Source organism: Apostichopus japonicus, chromosome 5 (assembly GCF_037975245.1).
Source record: "Apostichopus japonicus isolate 1M-3 chromosome 5, ASM3797524v1, whole genome shotgun sequence".
In the NCBI taxonomy this organism is placed as follows: Eukaryota; Metazoa; Echinodermata; class Holothuroidea; order Aspidochirotida; family Stichopodidae; genus Apostichopus; species Apostichopus japonicus.
Window position 1 is genome coordinate 2,998,776 of NC_092565.1, and position 16,343 is coordinate 3,015,118.

The following is a 16,343-nucleotide window of genomic DNA, read 5'->3' on the forward strand; positions in this document are numbered from 1 at the left end:
CTTTAGCCTCCCAGGGGCAGCGTACGAAAATTGTTTACTACTGAGTGAAGCAGTTTGTTTACAAGTGATGAAAACTTCAGGCTCTGTTAGCAAAAAATCTGTGGGGTCATGGTACGGAAAATTGATTGTGCCATGAAAGGCCAACTTGTCAGCTATCCAGTGACGGGTGGTAGAGGTCAGTGCAAGCAACCACTTGTAGAGCACACCTCTGATTCCTTGTCGAAAGCGTGTACTTCTGCCCTACTCCTTTCCTTTCCTTTTCTGATTGCTTCTCTTCCATTTACTCCACACCCCCTCCCTAAGGTCCACCTCAGTCTTGGTCGTAGTATAATACAGATGGCCTCATCGTCTTTGCATGCCCTTAAAATATCATTCTAAAATTCATGGAGTTGGATATTATCGAAATCCAACACTTGGTTGACTACTGCTAAGAAAAAACTAGGGGGAAAACGATATGGGTGAAATGATATGGGATTTAATGTATGTCGGTTCTTTTCCTATGCCGTCAACGTGTTGTTATTGTTCGCTAGCTTCAATCCTGCACTATTAGCACCATATGTATGTGTGGTTGTACGCTCCACGTACAGTTGTTTGGTTTTCCGTGCCTAGGTTCGTCCTTGGTGACTTTTTCTTGAAAAGTCCCTCCAACGTTCATTATAAATATGGCACGTGTTCCAACAAGAAAGGGCAGAGGTGATGCTACAAAGTCACAGCTCCAGAAAGACTGGCATAATCTTTGCAGTGAGGTATGCCCAAACTCCAAAGTTAACTTTGTAACGTTAGCACAGTTTAATAATAGTCCTAACATAGGTAGGCTGAGCCTTACTTAGCCTAGGCATGAGCCAGTGTTAAAAACAAACCACAACAAAAGTTAGAGCAAATCATGTAGGCCTAGGCCTACCTGTATGTAACATGATGTAGGAGAAACTTAACGCGAGGATAGGTGTATGTACAGTAGTCTATAGTTTAACTCGGGATAGGCCTACTGAACATATCACTTCAAATGTAGCCTACATTAGTCTACCTCTGTCAGTGTCAGTCTGACTTCTTTCTTCATAGATTAAATGAACTGGTTGTGGCTATTTGTCCAATCTTAAGTTAGATGAGCATTCTTACTTATTCACAATCACAAAGCAACCAATTAGAAAGTAAATGCACTCAAAGATTATTTTCAGGTCTTCATGGTGTAGGAGTTATGTTGTGTTTTGTTTAGTCATCACAACCAGATCATGAATATGTCATAATCAGTTCCTTTAACAACCTGTTCTCATAGTCATACTGTATGGTGGTGTACAGTAATTTTGCATGTCCCTAGAATTTGCATACTGTGTTATGTATACATAGTTGCACTGTAGTTGCTGTGTTCATAATTGGTCAAGTAGTAACCACTTCTCCAATCTCAATGTTAATCTGTAGCATATCCTTAATGAAAATGGCAAAAATTCCCACAGTGAAAATTAGAAATGTACACTTTGTATTTTGAGACACTTTCACAGATTATTTCACCCACTTAGCGAAGTTATACAGCAAACTTCAAAGAAGGCGCTAAGTAAGGAAAATGTTTCCTTGCTTCGTGCAGCTTAACCTCCCAACTTCTGCAAGTATAATTCTTTCTATTTCTGATGATTTCTACCATTGATGAAATAACACTTCTAAAGGATAGAACTCAACCACCGAGCAAAATGAGCAAGATCGTCATCACCGCTATCTTTTAAAATAATATTGATGCCCTTACTATCATACCATCATACATAAAATAGTATCTGCCTGAGGAGAAGTTTCTCTGTATATTCTACAACAGACTGCAGAAGTATTAATATGGTAAAAACTTGTCCTGCTCATGGAGACCTGTTTCACACCGTTAAGGCGTTAATTCAATATTTGTGGACATGAGAGTACACTTTATGTTTGATTGGAATCTCAACAATTGGTTAAGTTAGCAATCTGAGCACCATCTCTATTTGCGCACTGACTGGGTAAATAGCTCCTGCAAAATATGTTATTTTAGGCCTTCATTAGGCCCAGCCTAGACTTATTAAAGTATCAAATGAAGTACTTCAAGCTAGTTTTGAGGCAAGTTATTGGCTGTTCAAAATGATACAGGAGCCTGGCCTATGATTGGCATACTGTACAATAAAGCCATTTTACAGGTCGCCTGTTGTTGCAGCAACCAGCAGCCTAGTATAACCTCTTGAAAACATTGTAAGTTCATTACAGCTGCTGAAAAACTCATACCAAGTTTACACACTTTAAAAAAACATTGAGATTCCCTGATTGAAGGACATGCTTACAGAAGCACTTATTGTGCTAAGTACAATGAGACTCCATTTCTGCAGACGGTACTGTTATGTTGGTCCTTAAGTGCGTAATCAATTGACATACTGTTATAATACATACCCCACTCTGTATATTTCTGCTTCAAAGTAACAACATCTCATGAAAAGCACACACAAGCATGTGAACACACAGGATGTGAATACAGATGCCCTGGGTGATTGACTAGTTCAGGGTTTTGTCAAATGAAAAAAGAGCTTTAGAAACAACTTAAGGTGCTTAAAACACTTAGTTTGAAGTGAAACTTGGAAAATATGTTTTAATAAATCTCTTCTTCAATATATAATGAACTCACTCTACCATTATGATCTGTAGTCAGAGTCAAGTTTTTTGGAACTAGCTAAAAGACTGATATGACAGATTGACAGTGCCCTCTGTGGATTTTGGGAATAGTCGGAGAGACCCATTGCTTTGTCTTTGTTTGAATGAAGGAGGAGCTGTGACTCTACTAAAGTCTTGATTCGTAGGGCAGCTGCTCCAAAATTTCATCAGAAGGCTGCCCAATTTGTCTTCAAGTTTTACAACACTTTTCCCCACCCTCCTGTCATTTTGAAAAACACCTTCCACCATTTCAGCTTATTTAGCTCTAACGATAGTTCTTCTTAGATCCCACATGGATAGTCAAGGTTTAAAGCATGTTAACTATGTTCAATGCATGTTCTATCAGGAATAAAGCACCACTTGATCACTTAACACATTTTGCCAAATTAGGTTAGTGGGTTAGTTCAAAGACCCACCATAATGTCATTGATGATTACGCTTGCAGAATGAGGGCTGCACAGGAACTATTGGGCTGGGAAAAATACTGGATGTGAGTAAGCAGGCCACCTGGATACGAAATGACAACATTTAGGGTTTCTGTACGATAGCTTGAGTTTAATTTGTTAAGGTTTGTAACAATTCAATACAATCTAGTTTGTATGTCAAATAAAACTAGCATAGTTTGAAAATATGCAAGATTTTAATTCATATTGTATGTCAATATAATTTGATGGAAAGAGTGTCAAGGTGACAAAATTTTATACTAGAACAAAATAAATCATGTATGAAAAGAAAAAAACACTTGAAGAAAAAGAAGGAGGATCTTTGTTTGATGAATTGCACTTGTTAGTTTAGGGTAATGTATTCATGAGCAAAACTGCTGTTCAAACCCAAAGGGCTTCTTTCCGACTCAGCACTGGAAGTAACATGGTAAGACCTACAGTACATGGATAAACAACCATTGTGAAATGAACAGTCCGAGAAGACATTACTTAGCTTAAATTGTGTTGCTGTTTGCTCAACTTTTCAGTTTAATCTGTGTAAAAGGAAGCTACAATGCAAGACAGAAGGTTTGCTTGTACTCGCCAAGGAGTTGGACAATGTTCGCCAGGAGAAAGATGCTTACAAACTGATGGCCGAGCAGCTGAGGGAGAAGTACCACGGTCAGAAGAGGAAATACGAAGACAGGGAAAAAGTATGTGTCAATATATGTTTTCATGAAAGACTACGCAATGCAGGCTGGAATTGTGCAATAATAACTCAGCATTCTAGCTTGGAAAACAAATATGCTGTTAAAAATCTGTGATGTGATTGGACAATTTAATATGTTCAATTGATACACAGAGGAGAAGATTATATTGGAGTGAAAATATGACTTCCTTGTTGATATAGACAGAAATTGTATCAAGCAGTCTGAGCATGTACTCTACTGAGTTATATTCTACAAATCTATATAGCTAGCTAAAAGACTGGTGTGTAGCAATCCCTTCAAGATATAGGATATCACAGTAGTACCACTGCCTCCCTTGTAGAACATCTCTATCTCTATTCATTGATGTACATAACTATTACATTTTTTCATCATTGGATGTTCTACTGTTGTAATGTTGCTGAGATGTATCAGTCCTTTATTTCTAACTGAAATACAATTTTGTGCATCAATATAAATTCAGCCTGTGCCACATTTTTCAAACGTACACTTAGCTTCTCTGCTGTTTGTACTTCAGGTCTGTTTCACCTGGTCAATATTTTCAGTCATTACTAGAAGAGTACAGTAGCTTCACAACTTCATCAGGACAATACTCCTGATAACTGTATTGACAAATTGAAAGCAGTAAAGCTTGTGTTATTAACCATTATAGCTGCCTGCTGAAGATTGATTAAGCTTTATTTGTTCAAAGTAAACAATTGCAGGCAGAACCATCCATTTTAAATATTTGTTTAAGTGAACAATGCATTTGTCTAACAAACAAAATTATGTCAAAATAGGGAAAATTAATGTCTTGCTTTGCCTAATAGTTATCATTAATTGATAATTGATATATATACTCTCTCCTATCAGGCACTTGGACTCTCACTAGATGAAAACGATCCATTGTCTGAGAGACGAAGTCAAGTAAGATATTATATCAATATTATTATAAATATTATTATAAATTAATAAAAATAAATAATATTATTATAAATATTATTATTATATTAAATATGATCACTCATACAGTATTTAATGTTCTGTCACTTCAGCGTCAAATGGTTCATTTTTATTTCCAACACCAGGAACGATTTATCAGGTAGTGCATAACAAATTGCAATATGAAAATTGTCAAATTTCGACATAGATGTAAAACAGTTAATTATTCATAGCAGTTTGTCTATATGCTAAACCCTAATTGTTTCAATATTTTGGAATTGATATTAAAGGAGATTCTCAATTTTTAATGACTGTCTTTTTTCATCTTTGAGAAATTTTATGATTTATGCCTTTAGAAATCAAACAGATAAAGTGAGATGAGGCAGTAGTCATGAAAGGCGACTTGAGGTTTCATTTAATTTTGTAAGTGTGTGTCTTTAAACAGTCACATCCTTATACACAATTTGCGTATTCATGAAGCTGTTAAATTTGGCATCATTGATGCTCTAGTGTAGAACTGTAGTATACAAAACAGTTTGATCACTTACAGAAGGACTGAATATTCTGTTGTGAAAAAATTCAAAAGATTTTTCGCCCCAAATTGTTGGTATGTATTTATGTTTTGTATGCATTTTATATGTTTGTATACATGTATTATCGTTCGTGACAGATCAAAAGAAATTGTAACAATAGTTGTGCTAGTATACCTGATAGAACTTGACAAACTTACTTTAGGTAGTACTGTACAATAGGTTGTAACAGTACTTACTGCTGTACATGTATACTTGAAGTGAAATTACTGTGTTGAGCTTAAAGTCAAGGAAGTAATCAGACTTTACAAGGAAATTGTCTACAACATGAACTTCATCCCTCGACAACCAGAATGGCTGTTATATACTATGGTGTGTGTTAAGTTTCATTGTTCAAGTAACATATTTATCAATTGTTTCTGTACGAGTGTTTGCAGAACAGTAAACCTATTTCCCCATCTTTACCTTCAGAGTTTGGCTCAGATACTCTGTGAGACTAGAGAGCAAAACAGAAAAGCAGAAGATGAAATTAAAGAGCTGAGACTGAAGCTTACTGAATCTGAAGGAGATATGAAGGTATTATATGATTTATTATTTATTTGCATAAATAATAATTTACGATTCACAAAGTCTTTCCTTTTCTTTTCACAATGTCAATGTTTGCAGCAAGTTATTTGTGAATGTTTTAGAAGAATTTATTCATTTACCACTGAATGATAATGTTTTGGTTTGGAACTAAATATCTACAAATAGTTTCTTGGTAATCTTGAAAGTCATCAAAATCACCACCTGTTTTATTATAATTTAGAACCCTTTTCAGCCTTTATAGCGATGTGACATTCAATGTCAAGGTGAAGTGTTGTAAATCACTGCAAAAAAATACTGACATTAGTTTTGTTGACTGTTGGTGAGAGGCTATCTTCAATTTCAGCATTAACACATTCTACAGGGAATGTTATTGCCCATGTACTGTAGTTGTGTAAGTTGAGGCATGAATAGTGTACATTCTGTAGTGATACCAGTTAGCTGCATCATAATCAGGATTAAGGATGAGAGCTGGGAGTACTCATATAGCGTTTCCTCGGTAACTGGAAAGCCTCAAGTTTAATAAAAGAAATAAGAGAATCCCAGCAGAATTGACAACCCAGTCATTAGTGATCCATCAATATGACCATAATGCCTACCAAGATGACCCATTGACTCCCATAAATGAGGTCTGACAAATGTGGAAATAATTAGATAGACAGAATCTCTTATTTTCTTGTATCCTTTCTCCTTAAGATTCCTCTGTATGGTAGTTGTCAGATATTTTTCCGTTCTGATTTTTGGTAGATTCTCCGTGAAAATATTGCTCGTCAGAGAGTCGGTGATGAGGGAGTGGGAATGCGCCATTTTCCTGCTCATGAAAGAGAAACGTTAGTGGCACAGCTGGAGGCTGCAAGAGAACAGGTTAGTTGACCCAACTATACTGCAGAATCTGTTGGTAAAAGCTTGCAATTGTAATTATGAACAGTGAAAGGATCATGCCAGTCGTAATTGCAGAATTAATCTGTCATCAATCTGAGCTCAGTGAGTAGCGTCTGTTTTGTCGATATATTTGAATGCCTAGAAGAATTTATTCACTGAATATGCTCAGGTCAATATAGCAATATCATAGTGTATAGCAAAATCTTGAGTCAAAATTACACTAGAGTTGCTGTTGATGTTGCAATCAATATTCTGAAGTCCTGTGTTTTGTTTCTTAGCCTGCAAGTAGTAGAACAATTGATTGGCAAGATACTGCATGTATCATTGGCATTAATTAATGTCTTGACTGGCTTAATGTATAAAGTAGAATGGTGTTTGGTGTTGCAGAGGAAGACACCTTACTTCTCATATTAATGTGAGTATTGCATTTAAGCATTTATACCTGGAAAAGCTCCCTTTGAATGAAAAGGGCAAATGTCAGTTTATGTTGTTGCTAGTATTATAGATCTATGGTTTGTTTAATCACACTGCTGTGACTACCGTACTGTATGTGTAATTTTTTCATGGAAGGCCGAAAACTTAGAAAGAGACATGGTCGCCAAGATAGACGAACTTCAGGAACATGTTACAGAGAGAGATTTCTTCAGGAGAAAAGCTGATCATTTGAACGAAGAACTCAACTACGTCCTCGGAGGAAACGAGAAGAGAATTGTCGATATCGATGCATTGTTGATGGAAAACAAGTAAGTAACCTAGGGATACCTAGTAGTTGATATATGTTCAGATAAAATGGCTAGTTTTCTTGATTGTTTCTTGATTGCTTGCCCGACCCATACAAGTAAGTTCTGTAAATCAGGGTTATAAATATTTAAGGGTCGATCCATACCAAATCAACAGATTTTTGGGTCGATACCACGTCCGCCCTCTCAGAATCGCCTGAAATTGATATGGATTTGGTTGCTAGGCGTGGCCGTATCCTAGCAACCAAAAAGTGTCAAATGTTTTTTTGCCCAAATTCATCCTTGAGACATATTGCTATACACTATATCAATTTCAGGCGATTCTGAGAGGGTCGACGTGGAGGCCTCTGTTGATTTGGCATGGATTAACTCATATACAGTATGAGTCTGTGCATTGGTATGTGCATATGTGTAGCATGGGAACACTGTATCTCAAGAATGGGAACACCAACATAAATCTCATGGTTGACAGATTATCTTTCTGTTTTTAATAGAATCATATTGGTGATCAAAGCAAATGAAAGTATATTGAACGATTTAAATCAATTTAAATTGTTCAATATACTTTCATTTTCCATTGTAGAATGCTACATGTGTTTTTTGCTGTTAAGTTCACAGTTCCACACTACATCATGTGCTTTCCTACTACCAACGGGTGCAAATTGAAATTTTGAAATCTAAACACCTGTGCGAATATTAAATACATAAAAAATGCAAGGAGATAGTCATTCCAGATATTTTGTTGACTCACATGATTGTGTAAATTAAATATTGAACTTTGGTGCTGCGTAAATAAATATTTTTCGTTAGTTCAGTCAGCAATTGCTGTAAGATATTTGATACTCATATTGTACAAGGAAGAGCAAAATATATAGGCATGACTGGTGTTATAACATTATGCAATAAGCTTGTGTTAAAGCATTACTATTCAATCAAAGTGTGTCATGATGTGCAAATATCAAAGAAGCATTCTGAGGTTTGGAAACAAGATTTCAAATTTTGTTGTCAACTGATGTGGTCGTATGTTCCAAGTACATGTATAGAAGCTATGTTGAGCTTCTCTAAAATCACTGTTTCATACACTAGATCTCCTATGGATTATGTCATTGTGTATAGCTATATTAAGCTTCTCTAAAATCACTGTTTTATACACTAGTTCTTCTATGGATTATGTCATTGTGTATAGGTACGTGAAGGAGAGGCTGAAACAGGTTCAAGAGGAAAAATCCCACGCGCAAGCAACAGCTGCAAAATATAAGGTGATTATTTAATTATTAAATGAAGTAAAATAAAAGGTGATTATCAAATGAAGTAAAATATAAGGTAGTTATTAAATGAAGTAAACTATAAGGTGGTTATTAAATGAAGTAAAATATAAGGTGATTATCAAATGAAGTAAAGTATAAGGTGATTATCAAATGAAGTAAAGTATAAGGTGATTATTAAATGAAGTAAAGTATAAGGTGGTTATTAAATGAAGTAAAATATAAGGTGATTATCAAATGAAGTAAAGTATAAGGTGATTATCAAATGAAGTAAACTATAAGGTGATTATCAAATGAAGTAAAGTATAAGGTGATTATCAAATGAAGTAAAGTATAAGGTGATTATTAAATGAAGTAAAGTATAAGGTGATTATTAAATGAAGTAAAATATAAGGTGATTAATAAATGAAGTAAAATATAAGGTGATTATTAAATGAAGTTATGGTTAGAGCTGCATCATCTGTATTGGGTTCTCGCTCTGTGTTGTGTCATATTCACAATAATTGGATGTCCCCCATCCTAACTGAGAGAGATCTGTACACATACAATAGCTCCCCCTCCCCTCCCCACTTCCCAGCTAATATGTTAGTTGTTAAATGGTCAACCCAATACAGATAACAAAATTGTCTCATCCTAATTTCTTCAGTTCTGGTGTACTTTCAGTGGACAAGAGTAATAGAAAGTGTTTCCTTGTACATTAATTTTTTGGTCAAATTTTGAAGATTCTCAGCTAGATTTTTTTAGGATCTGTTGTATTTTTTCTGTGCACTGGTACAGAGGCATTTTCTTGTATCTACGGTAATTATTGTATACTAATTAGCTTATTTGCAGCAACACATTTCATATTAAGGTCAAGTACTCAAGTCCATTCATTGTTAATAATTTTCCGGAATCAATTAATTGATGCTCGTGCAAGTCACTTCATAAAGTTGTTTTTTGAGTTACCTTACTCTAAGATTTAGTGACTTGTGTCATTGCTGATTAACCCAAATAGAATCACTTTTCTTTCTGTTTCATAGAGTGTGTTGGAAAAGAGAAAAGGCAAAGGGTTTCTGAAATCTCACTCAGGAGGTAGCCTTGTATTATCACAAAAACAAGGTCAGTAAACCAAGCAGTTATTAGTTCTTCCCATTGCAGCATTAGGCCGACACTTCATTGGAATGAGTAAAGCCAGGATTGCATCCTAAATGGAGCCAGGCATTCTTTTACTCTGTGGATTTAGTTCAGTTTTACAACCAAGAAGCTATGGTTTAAGAAGTTAGATGGGTTTGCTGGGTAGGAGGGGTGGTTTAGATGTTCAGTTCTTGGACTGGTGGGGGGGGGGGGTTCCTTACTGTATTTGTTCTGATCGTTAAAGCAATGGATAATAGCTATCTCAGGAAATGTTGCCGTTTGTTGTATCTAAGCACACATGTAACTAAGCACACATGTAACTAAGCACAAATGTAGCACACATGTGTAGAGGGAGGACATTTCAAGGTAAGGTTTTGTTAGGAGTATCTATAACCAATATAATAAAAAAACTGAGAAATTGAAAGTAGCTGAATAATATTATAATGCTAATTCAACCATCAATTGATCATATCTTCATGACAGTTGAGAACTTGTTGGGTGAGAGTAAAGCAGGAAGCCTTCCAGTGACGTCTTCCACGGTCTCCGATCTACATTCATTATCCAGAGCTCTGTTAGAGACCATCCATGATAAGAATGTCGCCATCAACCACCAAAGAAATACCAACAAGTTAGTCTTTTATCATTATATTACATATAGGCAGTAGGGGGTACATACTTTGTTCCTTGTAACCTCTGGAAGTAGTCAATGTATAGTATTTGATGAACCGTTTTGTTTTCATTTCCAGTTTTTCCTTTCAAGATTCTTGGTAGAAAAGAGTGGAAATGTTAGAGAATACATATCTCAATGGTTTTGAATGTTTTGTGCCATGAAATTCTGTTGTGAAGGATTCATTTTTTCATTTCTTGGGATATTCGTTGCAGGATTCTTGGTAAAAGGGTAGAAGAATTAGAGAACAAACTGAAGACTTTAGAAGTAGCTGGACTCTGGAATCTTCCAACAGGTAAGTCAAATTTTATATATATTATATTTGAACAGAAATGTGAAGAATTTCCTGCCTGATATTATTTTTAAAAACCTTATCCCTTCTGGCAGTCAACCTGGGAAAATCTATGGGCTGGCTAAGGTTCACAAAGAAAATACGCCACTCAGACCTGTTGTCTCAATGATCAGTACTGCTGAATACAAACTTGCAAAATATCTTGTAAACATCATAAAAGTCAGTATGCCAACAACCTATATGTTGGATTCAACTGCTTCTTTCATAGAACGACTAAATTCTTTTAATTTCAAACCATCCCACAAACTTGTGAGTTATGATGTGGTTTCATTGTTCACTAATATCCCTCTAAATGAAACTATTGATATTGTTTGTGAATATGTCTACAGGCAAGATTCAAGGCCTTCTTATCCTAAAAAAGTTTTCAAAAAGTTACTACAGATTGCAACAGGTGGTTATTTCCTCCATAAAGGGAAATTATACTGTCAAATTGATGGGGTAACAATGGGTAGCCCTCTGGGTCCAGTTCTGGCTAATTTTTTCCTTGCTCATTTAGAAAACATTTTCATGACTCATAGTACTGATTATGGCCCTATGTTGTACCTCAGGTATGTGGATGACATTTTCTGTGTGTTTAATTCTTTGGATCATGTTCACAGTTTTCTTGGTTTTCTTAACCAATTACATCCAAATTTGAAATTTACCCATGAAATTGGACCGAAACATCTTGCTTTTCTTGACACAGAGGTGTGTTTACCCTCTGAAACTAACTCATCATACAGTTCAATGGTCTATCGTAAGCCAACTAATACAAATGTAATTCTCAATTTCCATGCCATTTGTCCATGGGTTTGGAAGATCGGCTTAATTAATTGTTTCCTTAATAGGGCATTTGTTGTGTGCAGCAATTGGTCCTTATTCCATACAGAGGTCTCCAAATTAAAAGAGATTTTATACCATAATGGTTATCCCAGCAGGATTTTGGAAGAGTGTGTATATAAATTCCTCAATAAGAAACTTAGTTCTGAAGTGGATAATCAGGATAAGGATGATGACAGTAAGTACATGATTACCATTCGATTCATAGGTCACCCTTCACTAAATTTCAAGAGATCCTTAACTAAACATTTTAGAGGCGTTAACAAGAAGTGTATTATAGTTTTCAAAACGTTTAAAGTCAGTAATTACTTTTCCTTGAAAGATAAGACCCCCATGGCCCTTAAAGCCAATGTCATCTATTCATTTGAAGGTTCCTGTGATAAGAACCAAACTTACATCGGTAAGACTAAAAGACATCTGGCTACAAGGGTCAAGGAGCACTTATCTGACAAATCTGCAATCTATGAGCATATCACTCACTGTATAGACTGCCGATCAGCTAACATCACCAACTTTAGTGTCATAGACAGCGGCTATACAGACTTTGAAATTAAAATTAAGGAGGCACTGTACATCAAGAAACTTAAACCCGTTTTAAACAATCAACTATTTCAACATGGATCGTCATTTATTCTCAACTTATTTTAGAACCTCCTATATCTTTGAACATACATAGTCATCAACTTTCGCATGCACTATACATAAGAGATTATTTTATTATCTATTTCCTGACGAGGAAGATGTGAAATCTTCGAAAACGTTTGAATATACATTAATATGACTTTCATCAACTGTTTCGTTTTATTTTTTTCGTTTATCTGGTTCTACAAATGTAAAACTCTTCCTAAATTTTATTTTTTGTTTCTCATCTTTATTTTCAGCAAGGACAGCTGCCCTGAAGGCTTGGCAGTTAGAGATGTCTCCCGATAGCAGAGAGGCGCTGGTCCCTCGTCGAGTTTCCGTGGAAACTAACTCAAGCGAGCAATCGGAGAGCTTAAAGAGTGAGTTCAGTAGCGAAGCGAGTACTCCACAGCACCAGATCGATATGAAGAAAGAACATCAGCCCACCGGTAGCCCTGACACAGAAGGTCACAGAGAAATACAGGATGAAAAAACCAATAATCCAGAGACAACAGTCGGAGAAGATGAAGCCGAAGAGATCAGAGAAGAACCCGCCAAAGCGACCGGAGACGGTGAGCCCAATCAAATCATTAAGGACGAAAGTGTTCAGAACGGTGAATCGTCGAGAAGAGGAGGAGAGCAAGCAGCGTCAGAGACAGGAATGAAAGATGAGGAAGATGCAGGTGATACAGAGAGCAAAGAAGAAGAAGAAGAAGATGGTGATAGTGTGATGGAGTTAGCTTCATCTGTAGAGACTAGTCCAAGATTAGGAGAGGCAGAACTGAAAGCTGATCGTAACACAGAGCAGCCGTCCAATGATGATAACATGAATGTATTGGAATCTTTATTCGATACCGTCGCGGAGAAGATAGTCAAACAAAAATCATCTCAAAACGAAGCGGGCGACGGGGAGAGTGTCAGAGCCAATCCGAGAACACCACTTTTACCCCCCGGATCTTATGAGGACACACCCACAGAGACCCCATCCAGCCCTGATAAAACCAACCAGATACTGGTGGATACATCACCTCAGTGTGTCTGATCAGTAAATGTAATCTTACTTCATTGGAATATTGGAAATTGATATTTAAAAAATAAGGGAGAAATGAAAGGAGGTACTTGGGTCAAATGCTGGTCATTTCGTTAGAAAGAAAGCTTTGTAGGACATGAATCGAACAAAGGACAAAGAACAATTGATTTATACTCTCTTTGTCTGAAATGTAATGATAATGCCTTCCACTACCATAAGCAGTATGCACTGCATGAAAGATAATTTATTATTAATGTTATTCAATCTATTTACAAAGAAAGGTAAAGAGTATACAGCTAACTAGAAAGTATTGTTTATATTTTGTTGCTATTCAAGGGTGGAGGTGGGTGGGGGGGGGCAGGATGAAGGGTTTGCGGCCCATAGACATTATTATTTAAATTATTATTTATTTATACGCATTAAGCACACGTTAACCTTGATCTTTTGAATTATTGAAGAGGCTATAAGAAATCAATCCTTGTGAAATCAAAAGTACTATGAAGTCAAATTTATCTGGAATGTTTGGAATTTTTTCCTGAAGCTAGGGTGTAAAGTAATTGATGCACCCATGTTTAAATTGTGAAGTAATTAATTAAGTTGTTGACAGAGCTTCAGGGTGGCCCTGCATATTTTCTCTCTCTGTTACCTTTTTCCCCTTTGTTCATTATTTATTTTACTTCGTTAGCTGCAACTAATTAGTGTCTGACCTATTGTTTTGTTTAACCTCACCGTCAGACCCGCTCCACTCATCTCAACTCTATTCTGTTCATATTGTTCCCTCACATTATAGCATGTGTAATAGCAATACGTGTTTACAAAGTCTAAATTAGAAATAACCCCATCCAGAACATTCAACAGTATTAATTGTCAGCCTTTACGCAGTAAGCCCCCCAATCAAGAAATTACTTTTAACTCTTGCATGAATTCTGTATAAGTGTAGCCAATATACCTCACCAGAAACTATCAGAAAAACCTATCCTTACAAGGGTTACCTTACTAGGCTCGTTTACAAGTTTATCGAACATCGACATAACAATGTTTCTGACAAGGCTACTAAAGCTTGCAAAACTATAATAATAAACGATAAATCTTCTTGCAAGAGATTGAGCAGGACTTACTTTTGTACAGCAAGCATTGCAAACACCTGTACAATGTACCACACCTGTCTAAATAGTTGCAGTTTTATTTTCCTAGTTAAATTCCAGGTGCTTGAACCTGTTACTGACTCATGCCAGCTTATCTTTTAATATGTAGATGATTCTGCTGCAACAATTGAACTGTGTAAATATCTCTTTAATTCTAATGCTTTGATCACAGCAGTGTACTGATTGTTGGTGATTTGTAACCAGATGTATGCTCATTATTCAATCAGTATTAAATATGCTAAACAGATGCAAATTAACATTACAACTCCATCGCTGATCTTGACAATACCTAGCACCCTGCTGAACTATAATATTGTACTGAGTAGCTCCCGATTGACGACACTGAAATTGTCATCTTTGCAAATTTATGGTTGGAAATACCAACTGGGAGATACATGTTAAATATTTGAATAATGTAAATGAAAGTAATAATTTCAGACACTTTTTGCATTTTCACTGATCACCAGTTTTCTCATAAACCTGACACAAACTGACCCAATTCCATCAAATGGATTATGAGTCAGACATTGGTTGTATACATCAATGACCTGTAATCTGCAGAGGTTAAAATACTGATAACAGACACATGCTAATATGCTCTTTCTTAATATGTTCTTTGTACTAATGAACAACAATATCTTTAGAGACATATTTTATGTATGTGTGATTGGCTGAGATCAATTGTTAATAGTGTTAGGAGAAAGCTCCCTTCATGCCTGACTCTTTGTTGCAAGTATTATACATACATATTGTAAATGGTATCACACCTTATTTAGTTATATGATTCTTATTTTATGCTGTCGTTTGATATCTCAGATCACCCAACAATGGTTTATCAGTGTCTCACCTCACAGCTGTAGATAGGACATTATGTTATATTTGTCGAAGAACAAAGGAGGGGTAAACAATGTAATATGCATTAATTGTTGCGTGATCAAACTAATTGCATGGATGGTATTACCATTCATAGGTGCAATTACTACTTACATACAGTTCAAATGATTGAACTTGAATGTTCAATAAAGGCTTCCAATGACTGATATACGATGGACGGATAATAAAACCAGGACACAACATTCACAATTACAGTGAGTTTGTTAATAAGAAATGTTTAATATGAATTTGATCATATGTTAGAAAGATAATTTCATTAGGAAGAACATTGATGACTAAGATGATATTGGCTCTTTGAGCATTCATAATGTAAACTGTTTAATAACTAATGGAACATGGGATAAGTAGTGTTTTCATTTTTAACTTTAATAACAACCTCTTCTGAATACTAAATACTGAGTTGTGGATAAGTGATCAATTCCTAAACATAAGTTATGACCAGGAAATCCATGGTTTGAGTCACTCCAAGATTAATGTATGTCGTCCAGTTACAGAGTTGTTGACAATTGACAATTCAAAATCATGGACATTAAATATGAATGTAAGAGACTGACTTCAGTCAGCTTGCGGCTTTGATAAGCTAATGAGGCTTCTTCGCGAGTTCCTGCTTGCAGGAGGATCTAAAATACATACATACACACACACAAATCGTACCTTAGGATGCAGGTGATTCCAAAAAATGAAGTTTCTCTCTTTACTGTATGGTTGATATTATTTATTTTGAGAATGGGATGTTAAGGAGAGCTTAACTGTCAAATTATTATTGTGAAGATAATGCCAAAAAAAAAATTAGAATATTAAAAAGTCATGTAATGTATTCAAACCCTGTTACAGGGACAAAATATTCTTTGTTTTATGAATTGAATCTGACGACAGTACTTTTAGTTACGTTTAGTTAAGTTATCTACTTATATATTTCTACATTCCTTTTGGTGCAATGTTAACTTATTTCTTTGTTTTTCTGTCTTTTACAC

The 16,343-nt window shown here is 35.7% G+C and overlaps 1 protein-coding gene across 1 annotated transcript; it reads left to right on the top strand.

The window, feature by feature from the left end:
- Positions 1-540: 540 nt before the first annotated feature.
- LOC139967306 (coiled-coil domain-containing protein 149-like) lies at positions 541-15,060 on the top strand. The gene is made up of 11 exons (XM_071970967.1): positions 541-746; positions 3,626-3,790; positions 4,658-4,711; positions 5,728-5,832; positions 6,589-6,705; positions 7,294-7,466; positions 8,650-8,722; positions 9,748-9,826; positions 10,325-10,469; positions 10,724-10,803; positions 12,561-15,060. The coding sequence occupies exons 1-11, from the start codon at positions 663-665 to the stop codon at positions 13,340-13,342; spliced, it is 1,857 nt and encodes a 618-aa protein (XP_071827068.1). The 5' UTR covers positions 541-662; the 3' UTR covers positions 13,343-15,060.
- The last annotated feature ends 1,283 nt before the right edge of the window (positions 15,061-16,343 follow it).

Coding starts and splice junctions, on each gene's coding strand:
- LOC139967306 (XM_071970967.1), top strand. CDS start 663: ATGGCACGTGTTCCAACAAGAAAGGGCAGAGGTGATGCTACAAAGTCA. Junction 747..3,625: donor GGCATAATCTTTGCAGTGAG/GTATGCCCAAAC, acceptor TCAACTTTTCAG/TTTAATCTGTGTAAAAGGAA. Junction 7,467..8,649: donor GCATTGTTGATGGAAAACAA/GTAAGTAACCTA, acceptor CATTGTGTATAG/GTACGTGAAGGAGAGGCTGA.